Source organism: Triturus cristatus, chromosome 9 (assembly GCF_964204655.1).
Source record: "Triturus cristatus chromosome 9, aTriCri1.1, whole genome shotgun sequence".
Taxonomy (NCBI): Eukaryota; Metazoa; Chordata; class Amphibia; order Caudata; family Salamandridae; genus Triturus; species Triturus cristatus.
This window is the reverse complement of record NC_140592.1, coordinates 50,900,136-50,914,999: the sequence shown is the minus strand read 5'-3', so window position 1 is coordinate 50,914,999 and position 14,864 is coordinate 50,900,136. Positions and strand designations below refer to the sequence as shown.

Genomic DNA, 14,864 nt, shown 5'->3' with positions numbered 1-14,864 from the left:
ACATTTATGCACCATCTACACAGGACTCCAGGGACAAAGCCAAAACCCTGAGTAAGTTGTGCTAGAGTAGTTACAAATATTTAAGCGGGTAGGGAATACTGAAGAGTCTTACGGCACCCACATATCAAAGATCTGGAATAGGAATTGTAGGTTGACATGGCCAATTGATGATCTTTCAGATAAGCAGCAATGAGCTTTATCCCTCGTGAAGCCCTTGACAGAGGGGGGTGTTAGAGGGAATGTCAAAGGAGGCACTTGACATGAAGAAGAATCAACGCTGCACTGCCTCCTTTGTCAAGCAACATCCATGTGTCATCAATGACGGCAAGTAAGGCAGTTTCAGTGCTGTGGAGAGAGCAGGCGCCAGCACGCATGTTGTCTAGAAGGCAATTGGATTCAATAAAAGCCGAAAGCACAGCATTTATCTCTTTTTTCAGATGCTTAGATGGAAAACAAAGAAAGGAAATGGAGTGATAGTTAGCCAAAACTGAAGGATCAGCAGAAGACCTCTACAGTAATGGAATGATCAGTGTCTCTTTCCAGGCTTACGGAAAGTAGTAAGAAACTAAGAATTATGACACAAGGCAAGAAGTTGCAGTGCTATGGAGCTGTGAGCCAGATTGAAAGTCCAAGGAGGGCAGGGGTCTTCTGGAGATCTTCTAGAGAGACCCTAGATAGACTAGAGTAGGTACCCGGAAAGGATAGCTGTGGTCACAGGTAACACATCTTGAGGATAGATTCCTGCAATTAACTAAATTGGACTAAAGGAACTAAAGAGCTTTAAAATTGCATCCTCAAAATATAAAGAGATTGAGTTACACAGTTTGGGTTAGGGAGAAATAGAGGTGGCAGTGGAACTGGGTGAGAAAAGGCTTTTCACTAACTTAAAAATGTGCCCAAGGAATAGATTGGATCTTTGATTAGACTTATAGTAGCCAGTGCAGGCATTCTTATATAGGTTTTAATACATTCAAAGCTCTTCTTTATTCCTGGATAGGATTATAGTCGAGTCTCCATTGCCTTTCCAAACCTTTGCAGTGCTGATTGGTTGCTGTAGGGTCGTTGGTACACCGGGGTATAGAGGGAATCTTTCTGAAGAACACTTTTGTTTACAAGGAGTGATGCGATCAAGTACATCAATAACCCAGTTGATAAAATGAGTGGCATGGAAAGCTCTTCTTGTCTTTCAGTCACCAATACATCTGTTTCCCCAGAAGTTAGATTCCTCCATCAGTTCATTGCCTATACACATGTCCTGGACTTTGCTGGGGACAACAGTTGGTTGCCATCAAGTCTGATTGTGACTTAAGTGTTACTCCCAAGAGCACAATAAGTGAAAACCAAATGAAGGAATGGGAGCAGCCAGTGGACACTGGTACATCATAAGATAAATTGATTAAATTGAGGACCCAGGAGAACCTTCACCAATCAGTGGGCAGAACTAGAAGAAAACAGGAGAAGCTGTCATTGCTGGAGACTTTTCAGGAAGACTTGGTGAGCCACAGCATCTGAAGCAGAAATGACTGAGCATAATCAATGTTTCGACATCGCTGCTGTTCAAAACTCCCCTGATGTAATCTGAGATTGTGTGTTGCACACGGTCATTGTTTCCAGTGACGATAAGGCCACATGAACAGCACCCAAATAATTGAATTCCTTGATGACCTGTGTGAGGCAACATATTGCTGCCCTTTATTGTAGCTTTAGAGTGGAAAGAAGATTGTTTGAACTAGATGAAATGTATCCAGGACAGAAGGATCCAGTGTTGATTGCTTTAACACTGCTGTAGGAGCGTTTGGTCACGACTTAGGGCCTTGTTTAGAGTCTGGAAGGCAGGGTACTCCATCACAAGAGTGGCAGAAACCCCATGTGCCCTATTACAAGTGCATGACAGCCTGTGGCACTTGTAATATGCTGGACAGGGTATCCATCACGTTTGTCCTCAGTAATGCAAAGGTGATTGACATGTCAAAAAGGCATATGTTCCAGGCAAATATGATGGAACAAGTTGGCATAAGGTAACAAACAGGCATGACGTAGCAAGCAACCTTGGTGTAACCAGCTGGCATAATGTAACGAGCAAGCATAAAATAAGATGAGCTTGATGCAACAAGCGATAATGATGTAACAAGCAAACATAATGTAACAAATGGCCTCTATGGAACAAGCAAGCTTAATGGCATAAGCAGGCGCATCAGCTTGAGGCAAATAACTTCACAGTGTAGCAGATACTGGCGAAAAAGCTCAAATAAACTACTTTTTGTCCCGACTGTTTGTGACCAATTACAAAAGATGTACATCAGTGGGGCTCAGGAACAAGCTTATGTGCTGCTTGACTGTGTTTGAGGCAGTGCGCATGCAGCTGTCAGTTACTCCTTTTATTTAAGCTTTTACTGAGCCTAAAAAGCAAAGCACTGTGTAAGATACATCATGCAATATTACTTAAGTAGTTAATTTCCTGTGCAACACCTTTTTGTATACATGTAATTTTAGGGAACAGTGCTTCGGATTCTTACACTTGTACATTCACGTTTTCATATTTAGGTTTGCAGTTACAAACAGAGCTTAATTTATTAAAATGTAAGTGCCATGGCCCTTCTCGGGAGGCCGCTGCACCCTGCACAACTCACCTCTCCTGGTAGCACTGCAGATGACAGAACCAACATAAGTACTAACTATTGGACTTCTAAAAGTGTGACAATTCAAACTATCCCAGGCCACTCAAAGCTGAATAATGTGAACGACAGATGTTATTTATTTGTAATGTTTATTGACTAAACACTGTTGTTGTGCTTATCTCATAATATGGCAGACAGCGCCATCATGTGTTGGACTGTCAGAGAAGTGGGTGCTGACAATTAAGTGCTGGTGCCGAGCTCGGGAAACCTGCGGCTCAAATTAAGCACTGGTTACAAGTCCTTGCATGCATGCCACTCTAGCTTAAAATGCTTCCTCTGGCTGATGGTGTCGCACATGGCATGGGACCATAAACTGGTGGTCCTTTCGAGCAATATCACTAATTTCTCTGAACACATCTGACATCTCAGAGAAGTGAATGCCATCTACCGAAGCCCTCTGAATGATTAGCATGTCTTGCCCCAGCAGCTACTGGGAAAACCTATGGTTTATAAGACAACTCACCATCACCCAGGGTGCTCTCAGTTCCCTCTTCTTCTGGGGCCTCGTTGTAGTCTTCCACTGTGTAGACGTGTTCATACTCGGGGTCATTGGTGTTCACGACCACTCGCAACTCACGCCCTGCAAAAGAGAGACTGTCCTTAGCCCGCTAATCAAAAAGAGAAATCGAGCATACCAAAATGATTGTGAGTGGAATGAACATGACTACTGCCTCCCTGAGCAGAATACACTTTAGAACTTGTGCTAAAATATTAGGAAGATTGTGTAAGTGAAGCTGATTGAATCTGGCAGGCCTACAGCTGATTCACATTCTAATAACTACAAGAACTGTTTGATGGAAATCTCTGTGGCAAGGTGTAATGCACAATGGTCTCATTCAACCATCCAGCAGCTGCTTTGCATTAAGCCTGAGGGTACGTTCTGTGCTCTGCGCACAAGAAGCTCTGTGATTCAACTCTCTTCAGATGCAGGCGACTCAAGCATCATTGTCTGATACAAGATGTCACCTCATCTATGGAACAGGCGCCGTGTACGAGCCACGGAGCTCGAAGATGGAGCAAGGTATTGAGGCAGAAGTAAAGCTTCTGAGATAGCTTACATTCAAGGTCAGATTTCTTGTGGATGGAGAGAGTGGCCCTGCACTCTCTCTTTAAATGACCAATGATGTGTACAACACAGAATATTAGTTTACATTTTCTGTAAATCTTACTGCTTTTACTTGACAGCATGAGAACACTGTATTGCTCATTATGTTGTGGTCACATTATTCTAAATGCATTTTTCATTAATACTAAACACAAAAACACTAAGGGTGAGCCAAAGACATCAGGGAGAGTCTAAACGATATTAGAGAGAGTACAAATGACATGAGGGGTGTGATAAACAACATAAAGAATGTGGCCGTATGACACGAGTAGAGAGACATGCAACATCTTCTGGGTAGCCAAATAACAATAGGTCAGTTCAACATCAGGTAGTAGCCAAACAGCATTAGGAATAAGTACACATCAGAAACCAAACAAGGAACTTTAGTTGTTAACTAAACAATGTCAGAGGCACTGCAGACAACTTCAGAAGTGGAGATAATGTCAGGAGCGGACAAAACAATACCAACGGCAGACCAGACAACATATAAATGGTCTGAACACCAAGAGCAAGCTAAACAACATTCAAAATGGTTCTAAAGACCATGTGTTGCATCCAAAACTGCATTAGGTAGGAACCAGATGTGAAAAAATAGGGCTAAATGACATGGTGGATCACAGAGCACATGGTGGAGCAAATAATATGTGTCACAGATCAAACTATCTTAAACATCATCTTGCACCAGCCAATGTGTGTCAAGTCACATTATAGCTGGGTCAGACACTGGGGTGAAATACAACCAAGATCACAAATGAAACTAAATATCACCAGGTACAGACCAAACAACAATAGAAGTGGGCTAAACAATGTCAGAAACAGTATAGAGGACAACACGCTAAAACACTAGGGATGTTAGTAACAACATATCAGGTGCACTAAAGAACATTAGGGAATGAGGACAATTCACATCAGGTTCAGACCAAACAAAAGTAGCAGTAGGAATAAAACTAAAAGATATCAAGAGAGTGTTAAACACCATCTGTGGGCAAGATGTAACTCTAGACGAGACACAAACAACATCTAAGTAAAGTAAACTAACATCAGATGTAGATCAACCTACATCACTAGTGGGTCTAACAACATTAAGAAGAAGCCACATAACATTATGAATCAGGCACAACGACAAAGGGAAGTCCATGCAGCAATTGGGACATAATTAAGACACCACCAGAAGGGCCAAGCAACCACAAGGGGAAGCAGAAGAACCTCAGACTTGGAGCTAAATGACACTCAGACTAAATAACACAGGGGCATGCCAAAGAACATCATTGAAAGAACCAAACAACATAAGGAATGGAGCCAACCAACACATGCTCATTAGAGACTGGTGCCAAACAACATCAGTGATGTGGCAACATTCTAAGAGTGATGTGCCAACATGCCATGAGGGAACAAACAACACAACAACATTAGGAAAGGTCAAATTAGCAGCCAGGACTGGGCTAAAGAAAACTGTGGATTTGGAAAAACAACATCATTGATGTGGGAAAATACCTTTAAGGATGGAACCAAACAAAATAGGTGGTGGATCAAACTTCATTGGGGATGGGACAAGCAACATCCGACATGAAGCTAAAGAACAGTGGTAAATAAGGAAACCACACCAGCACAGGCCTGGGATTAAGCAAAAGACTTCAGAGCTATGGCTGATCCATATCAAATAGAGGTACTCTAATGTCATGGGGAAGCTAAACAGTTCAAGGATTTGTTAAAGAACAAATAGCTAAAGAACATAAGGGATGTACATCTGACTCTGGTCAAAGAATTAAGGATGAACCGTATAACTTCAGGGGAGAGGTAGAAACATAGATTAACCAAAAAATGTTAATGGAATATTAAGGGGGGTTGAACCATTAAAAGTGAATTGGATAAATAACAATAAAGGTGGATCATTCAATTGCAGTCAGGGCCAATTCAAACAACCTCAGGCAGGCAACTCACATCAGGGGATGGATAAACATTTGTGATGGTTGATTAAAAAAACATAATAACTGAGACACCAGGGGCCATTCAAATAGGGTGTGATGCAGCTGAACAACGGGGATGGACACAACTTTAGCAATGGTACAACTATTAGTGATAGGGTCAAATACATATGAACTAAACCTGGGCTAAACTAAACAGTAAGGGAAAACATCTGGGATGGTCCAAATTGAGCGAATGGAATGTGTGGCACAGCCACAAACCACAGCGTAGCCATGAGACACAGCTGCCCACCCACTCATCAGCTTCTCTTCGCTCTGATTTTTAATTATGTTTTATCAATGAGCAGTATATGACATGTTTACATAATATGGAATGTCCTAGATTAAAAGTCAATACTGAGCATAACACGTTTAGTAAGCAGCAGTAACACTTTTCCGATACTTCTGAGATTAAATTATAATTATGTTATTGCAAATTGTGGCATTATTTAGTGTACAACAAAAGAACCTGAAAGACAAGACTCACCCTCCTCTTCCTCATTGTGAGAGAACTTTAGAACTGGGACTAGACGTGACTTAACAGACGGGTACGATGGGGAGGATGGATAGTTGGGGAGAAAACCTGGGAGGTGTAAGGATATAACATATATTCAGACGGAGGACACAGGAACGACTGATGAAGCCAAGCATTAAGCAGAAGCAGCAGGCCCTGTCCAAATCATGCATGCACAGTTAATGCCCCTGCAAGAGCAAGCGTACAAGAACAGCCTGCAAGCTGTCATCATACAATGATGTCAACTGATCCTGGCTTGAGCAAGGGGTGTCAGTATGTGCCACCACTGTACATCAGCTAACTGGAAGAGACTCTGACTTTTGAAGAATGATGCTCATGAAGATGTGAGGGAGCAGACTGGTGTTCCAAGCATCTTCACTGCAGTCAGAGCCCCCCCTTAGGACAGTGAACCAAGAATTCAGTTGCCAAAAAGAATGTTATCCAATCCGGCATCAGGTATCAGAACACTCTACAAAGGGGGTAGGAGAATCATGCTAACACGTACTTTTCTAGTTCACAATATAACATGCAATACAAGAATACAACCTATTAATTTATTAACAAACTCTGATAGCAACCTGCATGGAATGTTGGGAGCTGACCAGCTAATTAGAAGGCTCGCTTTGCAGGCTGAAGCTAGCATTTCTGGCCTGCTCAGGGAGCATTCCCTGCTGCCAACTCACTGCCCCTCTGAGCCCTGCCAGGTGTTTAAGTGCCCCACAATTTACTTTTTTCTGTGTCTGTGTGGCGACTAACACCTCTGTATTGTAGCACCAGCACTGCTCTTTTTTGCAACAGTAAAGAGAGCTATTTTTCTCATCATGCAAAGTAATCTGAATTCACTTCTTCGATGGGGTGAAGAGAGTGCCCTCACCTACAAGGGATTTAATTACTCTGCCCTTATTGTCCACCCCCTGCCTGTGGCTTGGGCTCAAGGCCGTGAGGAGGATAAGACTGTAACATGATTAAAGCAGCAACTTTGAGATCTTCAATTTTAATTATCCTACAGGTCATCCTTAATTTTTTCAATTTTAATCCTCTTGCTACCACAACATACTTTAACCTTAAAATTTAAAGATTTTTGAGACATTTTAAAAACAACTCCACAAACCGATAAATTAAAAACATGTACCATATGCATGAGGTCCACAGAAAGACCAAGGGGCATATGCATCAACATTAGCATTTGCGATTCCTTATTAGCGAAAAATAAGGAATCGCTAATAAGGAATAGCAAAAGGCTATGCATGTAGGAATCGCTATTCAAATAGCGATTCCTTAACATTCCTTATTACCGAATCGGTAATACCGAATCGGTAATAAGGAATACCTACCCATTCATTCCTATGGGCTTGGAGGCCCATAGGAATGAATGTAAAGCCATTCTGTATTAGCGATTCGGTATTACCGAATCGCTAATAGCTGGAGCACTTTCAAGGGTGCCAGGGTGTCAAAAGGACACCCTGTTGCACCCCTGAAAATGATATGTGCACATATGTTGCACTCACACATGCTCTAAGGGCATGTGTGTGCGCAACATGAAACTTTGAAAAATGCACAAAAGTGCATTTTTCAAAGTTTTTGCAAATTACCATGCAGTTCATCTTCATGGTAATTTGCTCCCCTTATTAGCGAAATCGCTAATTTTTTAACTTTGATGCATTGCATTTAAGGAATCTCACTTTGGGATTCCTTAAATGCAATCGCTATTTAAGGAATCGGTATTTAAGGAATCCCTATTTAAAGAATCGCTATTTAAGGATTCCTTAAATACCGATTTCTGCTTTTGGGTTGATGCATTGGGATTGGGTATTTTTTACTTAATACCGGGAGCTAATAAGGAATCGGTATTTTACCGACTGGATTTTGGCTTGATGCATAAGGGTGATTATGCCATAAAAGTATTAACTTGAGGATAGAGTCAGGAAGTTCTTAGATACTTAGGGAAAATTGTGTGTGTAAAGTTGTGTGGAATTTTCCTCTGCGACTAATATGTTTTTTAAGCTTTACAACCTTGTGAATTTTACAAAGTTTGAAACACAAACAGCAGAACAATTCTCCCTTAACCTTCTTGGACATATTTCATGCTTGCAAATGTTTTTTGCCTGAGAAATTCACTGTTAGTTGCAGAATGTAAGTTCTCTAGTGAAAAACCTTTTGAAGTGTAAATGTATCTCCCACAAACAAAGCAGGTTCAGTTTGTGAACTTAACGAACCTTGTAAATGAGACGTGACAAGGCGTGAAACAGGCCAACTTAGGTAAAGTTTCAAGACAAGCTTTGAGGCTTTGTCCACCCACAGAGAATATAGAGTTAAGATGAGGGTGGGAGAGAGATTGAATTTTAGAAAATAATACCTATTCATTTTATATTTAATTGCTTGCATGTTCCAGTTCATATAATTTCTACTGTGCTTTGTAATCTAAACATCTGCTGTTCAGGTTCAAATCTTCTGTTCTAAATAGAACATTGTAAACATTAATGCCTTGGTCATATGTCCTGAGTTACACTTGATTAAATAGTATTAATATAAACATTTGCACTAAGGTTTTTTAATTAACTGTCTTTTGCGCTGCTGTACCTTCGTTAAGCATCAAGTAATGTACAGCCCAGTTGAAACATCACGCCTTTCTTTACTTTGTATTCTGCTGGGGGCAGGCAAATCGCTATGGACAATTACAGCAGTAAGGACTTTCGTGAAAAAATTAACCGAAACCAAATGTGTTTTATAATTTTGTCATTTTTTGAATATCCATCCACACAAGCTTCGGTGTGGGGTTAGTCACATTTAAGCATGAAGCTGCCTTGGACTCACACAGGGTGTAGATTGGATTATAAATTTGTTGTATGCGTTTAATGACTGTTTATTGTGTAGTTTTTTTCAGACATTATAATGAATAGTCTTAAATGCAAGTAGACGAACTTTGATTTGTTGGTCTGATCATGAAATTAATTGTCTTAATCAATATATGAAGATATATTGATCAAGACAATTAATTTCATGATCAGTCCAACAAATCAAATTTTGCCTACTTGCATTTAAGACTATTTTAAGACTATTTTGAGTCTTTCAAGCGAGGTACTATTTCTTTGGTTAGTGGGCGGGTTTCACCACACCAACCTAGCATCAAACAGGCCCTTCCATTATGACTAATTTGCACTTACAAGTCTTGGTCCATCCCCTTTAAATTTGTCACTTTGAGATGGTGCACAAGGCACTGCAAATGCTGTTAAAATGGCGCAAACTTTAGCATTTTGCACCTTGACTTTACACTGGGCCTGATTCAGATCTTGGTGGACGGGTTACTCTGTCAGAATGGTGACGGATATCCCATCTGCTGGAATATGAATCCCTTAGGATACAATGGGATTTATAATTCAGCGGACTGAGTAACCCATCCGCCAAGATCTGGATCAGGTACTCAGTCTGAAGGCCGAGCAAATGAATATAGTAAACTCCATTTCCTGAGTACCTCCCTCTGTAGTACCTTATTTCGGGTCTGAAGAACATTGTAGGTACATCAGCCCAAGGAGGTTGAAAATGTATGCTGTCATATATATTTTTTTTGCAGCAGAAATTGATACCACCATATCCTGTGGGTTCACATCAAAATTGGCTGTCCTAAATCAATCTTGGCTGTAACCTAAATCTTGTCTGCCAAATTAGGAGGACACAGGTAATGTCTGGGTACAGATATTGTCTGGACTTTGTGGCCTCTGGACATTTGAGTTAAGTTAATGCTTAGTGAAGCAGTGTTAGATGTCCACCATGCAAACTTGAATTAATCAAAATTAACTGGTTCCTGCTCCAGCCTTTGAAGTCTATGGACGGTTCATGAGCAAATTGTCATAACTGACCCTTCATCCCCCCTGTTGTTAAGGACACAGAAAGCAGTGCACTCTGGTTTCACATAAATATGCAAATACCAACAAGCCAGAGAGCAAATTTGATTTAAACATTTTGCTAAGTTTTTTGGTTCACACAACAATTAAAATCTTAAGAGGAGTCGAGCAGATTCAAGCTTCATCTCGAAAGTTGAGCATGTTTTTGCTAAACATACTTTTAAAAATACTTTTTGCCCTGGAGAAGAAAACGCTGGTTGAACATTGTACTGGGTGCTGCGTATGGCTTGGCAGTACCTCAAATACTGCCCACATTTGTATCTTCCATAATTACTTGTGAAATGGAGATCAAAATCAGGTTAGCACCATTGGAATAGCCAGAGATATTCAGCTGGCTACAACAAACTAAACATCAAGTCTTTAGGATAAATGTATGTAGTTAATTTAAGCCTAATCACTTGTATCTTTAAATCTACATGCCAACATGTTTCACTGCAGTTTGACTTAAGACAGGGCAGTGAGAGCAAACACACCTCATATAAATTAAATATATATTTTTAGGGTGTTTGTGATTTAATTAACCTTAAATAATATATATATATATATGTTTCGAATCCCTTAATGTTAAGAGTTTTAGGTTTATTTGTCTATAAGCTTGGACCTAATTTCAAGCCCACCTAACATGCTAGTGTTTGGCTGGTCTCTGTGACATTTGTGCATGTTGCCCGGGAGCCCTCTCCGCACTAAAAGTGCTGTGCTTTTGGAATATGTCCTATAAAGTTCAGTCCTATCCAGGTAGCTCTTAGATTGGGGGTACTACTAGAGGTGAGCTGAAAAGAAATAGCTCATCCGTTCAAAGCCGAATATTTCCAGATCTACAGATGTGGGGCTGACACAGAGTTTCAGTTTTGTGATTCTCCATGTTGTGTGTTTAAATCAACCCTATAACGCCATCAATCATATCCCTGTTAATTGAACAGTAAGACCCTAGGTGCTGGGCCTGGTCTGGGGGCTCACTGGACTAACGCATTAACTCCAGGAATCTGCGTTTGATCTTATGATCAAAGGTTTAAACATGGTGGGTCCGCCTAGCCTTTCATGATTCTGAGATAGGTACAATGAGTTACCACTCAGTTGGGTAACAATAAACATCTGTTATTTTAATGACAAGAAACCCAAGGGTGAATGTGTTTTATTTCATCATTAAGCTCTTTAAAGTGTCTCCATCTTGGCTCAGACTCCAGACAAAAGAGACCTGTGCAGCCCCCGCGCTCCCTTTTAATGTAAGCTCTTCTCAAGGAGAGTCTTCAGTCATTGCCAAGAGATCTACAAGATTACAGATATGCTCCCTCCTCATGGATGCTTTTTTAACACCTCCATCCATCAAACATAGTCAGAGCAAAGGGCAAAAGTACAACTGTTAGTAAAACACAGAATAGTCACCAGATTTTAAACAACCCACTTAACATCTTTAAAACAGAACACACATAAAAAAGACACAAAGAATTCCAGAAAACAACACTTACATAACATCTGTATCAATCTTTTATTTCTTAGGGCTCTCAGAGGGTTGTATCGTGCTAGAAGCATTATTAAAATTGCTTTATACGTAATGTTTTCTCTAATGCAAATATACACTACGGTGTTATGGGGTTCTCCATGCAAGGTACTACTAGTGAGGAACTTGAGTAACTTGAGTGGGCTGCTGGAAAAAGATGCTCAAGGCTTTGGGCTAGTTGCAGTATCTCTCTGAGCCTTGCACCAAATCTCTGCAGACATATGGAGCAGCTGAATGTTTTGGACATACCATATACAACTAGCTTCTTTTAAGACCATATAGGCACTAATAGTCAAGCCAGCCCACTGGGAAATTCCGAAGTTGCTAAGTGTACAGCAGTATTCTCTCGTGAATGGAAAGAGGATTAGTTTATTGATATGCTCGGGTTGCATAACTAGGTTGGTTATGTATGAACAACTATGCACACTTCTCCTACTTACTCTTTTGAGTAACCAAATGCTCTTTGGTGTCCTATGATCTAAAGACCAGAGGCAGACAGGAATATAACAAAACTGTAATAATTCTAGACAGGGTTGTTGGTCTATAAGACTGGAATATTTTGAACAGAGTGAATCTCGTTAGACTAGATGCTTGTGGAATTTGAGATACAGTGAACGAAAAAAGATACTTACCTGTAACCCCAGTTCTCCAGCATTGATATCTTTTATAGATTCACATGCTTGAATTATTCCCTGTCATCAGAGTGGGAACCGATGCTAACAATGTTAATACAGCAGTATACATTACACTCAATAATACTGAATTTAAGACAAAATTGTCCATCCTGTCCACATCAGTATACATGAACCAAACTCCAGCCAATAAAGAGGTGAGCCCCGTCAGCTGCTCCCTGGCCAATGTCCTCCAGGTTTCAGATTTCCTAGCCAGTAAAGTGCACATTACTAATAAAAGGAAGACATGTCAAGAGGAGGCGGATGGGTAGCATGTAACTCTATGAAAAATACCAATGCTGGAGAACCAGAGTTACAGGTAAGTAACTTTTTCTTTCTCCACCATCGGATCTTTCATAGATTCATATGCTTGAATTCAGATTATCATAGCAGTATAGTAAACAACAGAAGAAGGAAGGAATGAGGCTTACCCTGAGAGAAAAGGTGTTTCAGCACAGCATGACCCACTGCAATTTATCTGCTGGTTTGCACCATAATGCAGCAATGCTTAACAAAAACATGCATTGTTCTCCAATTTGCTGCTTTGCAAATGTCTCTTAGAAGAATCCCAGCAAACAGGGCATTCGTTGTTGCCATTGCTCTTATGGAATGCATTTTAACTGGCCTTGTCAATGGTCTGTTCATTGATGCATGAGCTGCCATGATACAAGCAGCAATCCATTTTCCTAAGAATCTACTCAGCAATTGCTTTGCCTTTATTTCCTGGCCCAAAAGCTACAAAGAACTGATCAATCTTTCTAAAAGCCTTTGTTACATGCAGATAAAGGAATTTCAGACGTACTCTGATTTGCAAAGAATGATGGTACTGAAATCTTCTTTCTCATGTGAAAAGATGTAAGCACTTTATGGAATTAATTTGTGGTTGGTTGGTAGCAAGGGTCACTTTATGCTTTGAAAAACACAAATATGGCTCCTTACAGGGGAGCTCTTGAAGCTCGCTCACGCTTCTGGCTGATGTAATAGCTAATGGGAATGTCGTTTTCAAAGACAAATGTTGAACAGATGCCTTTAGAACTGGTTCAAAAAGTGACTTAATAAAAGTCATCAATACAGTGTTCAATTGCTACTCCTGATCATTTTGGGAGAGGGTAGAAATCACCTGAGTAGACCTTTCATTAATTCTTTCACAACTCTTTGGAAGTACATGGTTAACTTATTTGGAGATCTTAGGAACCTAGATATTGGGGCTAGGTGGACCTTGACTGTATGAACAATAATCCGCACTTAGTTAGATGCAAAAGGTAAGGCAAGAATTGGTGTGGTGCCATCTCTAGCATCCACTTTTTCTTTCCTTTCTGCCCCTGACACAAAATATTTTAATTTTAGATCATATGTCTTTAAAGTTGCTCTCTTGCAGGATTTGTCTACACTCTTAAGTTAAGAAATTTGCAGATGTCTATATTCCAAGCCTTGATGTGCCATGCTTTTAAAAGAAGGGACTGAGGGTTGTGGTGAGGTATTTCTGCTCTGTTCCATGAAAGCACTCACATCTAGTTTGAGTTGAACCAGCTTCTCCACACACATTTCCCACAACACTGCATATCAATGCTAAACTACTCCTGCTGGAGCTATCAGGATTACCTTCCAGCTTTCTGTTTTTATTTTGCATTTTACTCTTGGAATTAGTGGTATTGGAGGTAATGCGTATACAAATTTTTCTGTCCAATCTATCGAGAAGGTGTCTCCTTGCGAGCCTGCGAAAAACAATCTGTTTGTGAAGTTTGGGAACTTATCATTTTGATCTGTGGCAAACATTGTCCCACAAGGTCTGCCCCATCTTTGAAATGTTATTTTTAGATGGTTGTCATCTATCTTCCAGTGGTATGCGACCGAGTATTGTCTGCACGGGTGGACCAATATGTCATTGTGGATCCCCGGTACGTGCTCCACTGGAAGATCCATCTTGTGATAAATAGCCCAACTCCATTACTTTTGTGCCTCTAGGGAAACAAACAGCAATCTTGTTCCACCTTTTTGCAATACAGAATATGGTGGTAGTATTGTCTGTTCTCAACATGAGATGAAAGTTTTATACTAAAGGGAGAAAGGCTTTTAGCTCTAACCTGACCACTCTCAAATCCAATATATTTTTGTAAAATTGAGATTCCTACTTTGACCATAAACCATTAGCCTGCATATTCTCTAATTGAGCTCCCCATCTTGCCAGTGGTCCATCAGCTTACATGCAGAAGTGGGGCTTTAGTGGTTGCCGTGGCTGTCCCTTGCAGATGTTCACTTTCCTGATGCACCACTGAAGAGCCTTTTTTATCTGTGAAGTTATTCATACAATATCATCCCATCCTTCATAAATTGGTTGCCACTGCTCGCTTAATTGTTCCTATATTATTTCTGCAATAGGTTTAACTTCTTGTTGATGGCTAGTTCTAGGTTTAAAAGGACTTTCGTTGTCAAGCTGGTCATGTACTGTGCTCCCTGTAAGTTGTCTGCTCTTATAAGCCAGTCATCCAGGTGCGGATACACCATAACATCTCCGCTCCCTATGAATGCTGC

At 40.5% G+C, this 14,864-nt stretch overlaps 1 protein-coding gene across 1 annotated transcript in view; it reads right to left on the bottom strand.

The window, feature by feature from the left end:
- Window positions 1-14,864, bottom strand: part of LOC146797369 (uncharacterized) — a 401,286-nt gene that overhangs the window by 15,771 nt on the left and 370,651 nt on the right. Inside the window, exons 98-99 of the mRNA XM_085624372.1 lie at window positions 6,235-6,330; window positions 3,142-3,258 (exon numbers count right to left, since the gene is read on the bottom strand). Of these exons, the coding sequence (XP_085480498.1) occupies window positions 6,285-6,330 (46 nt within the window). The 3' untranslated portion in view covers window positions 3,142-3,258; window positions 6,235-6,284. The remainder of the gene's footprint in view (window positions 1-3,141; window positions 3,259-6,234; window positions 6,331-14,864) is intronic.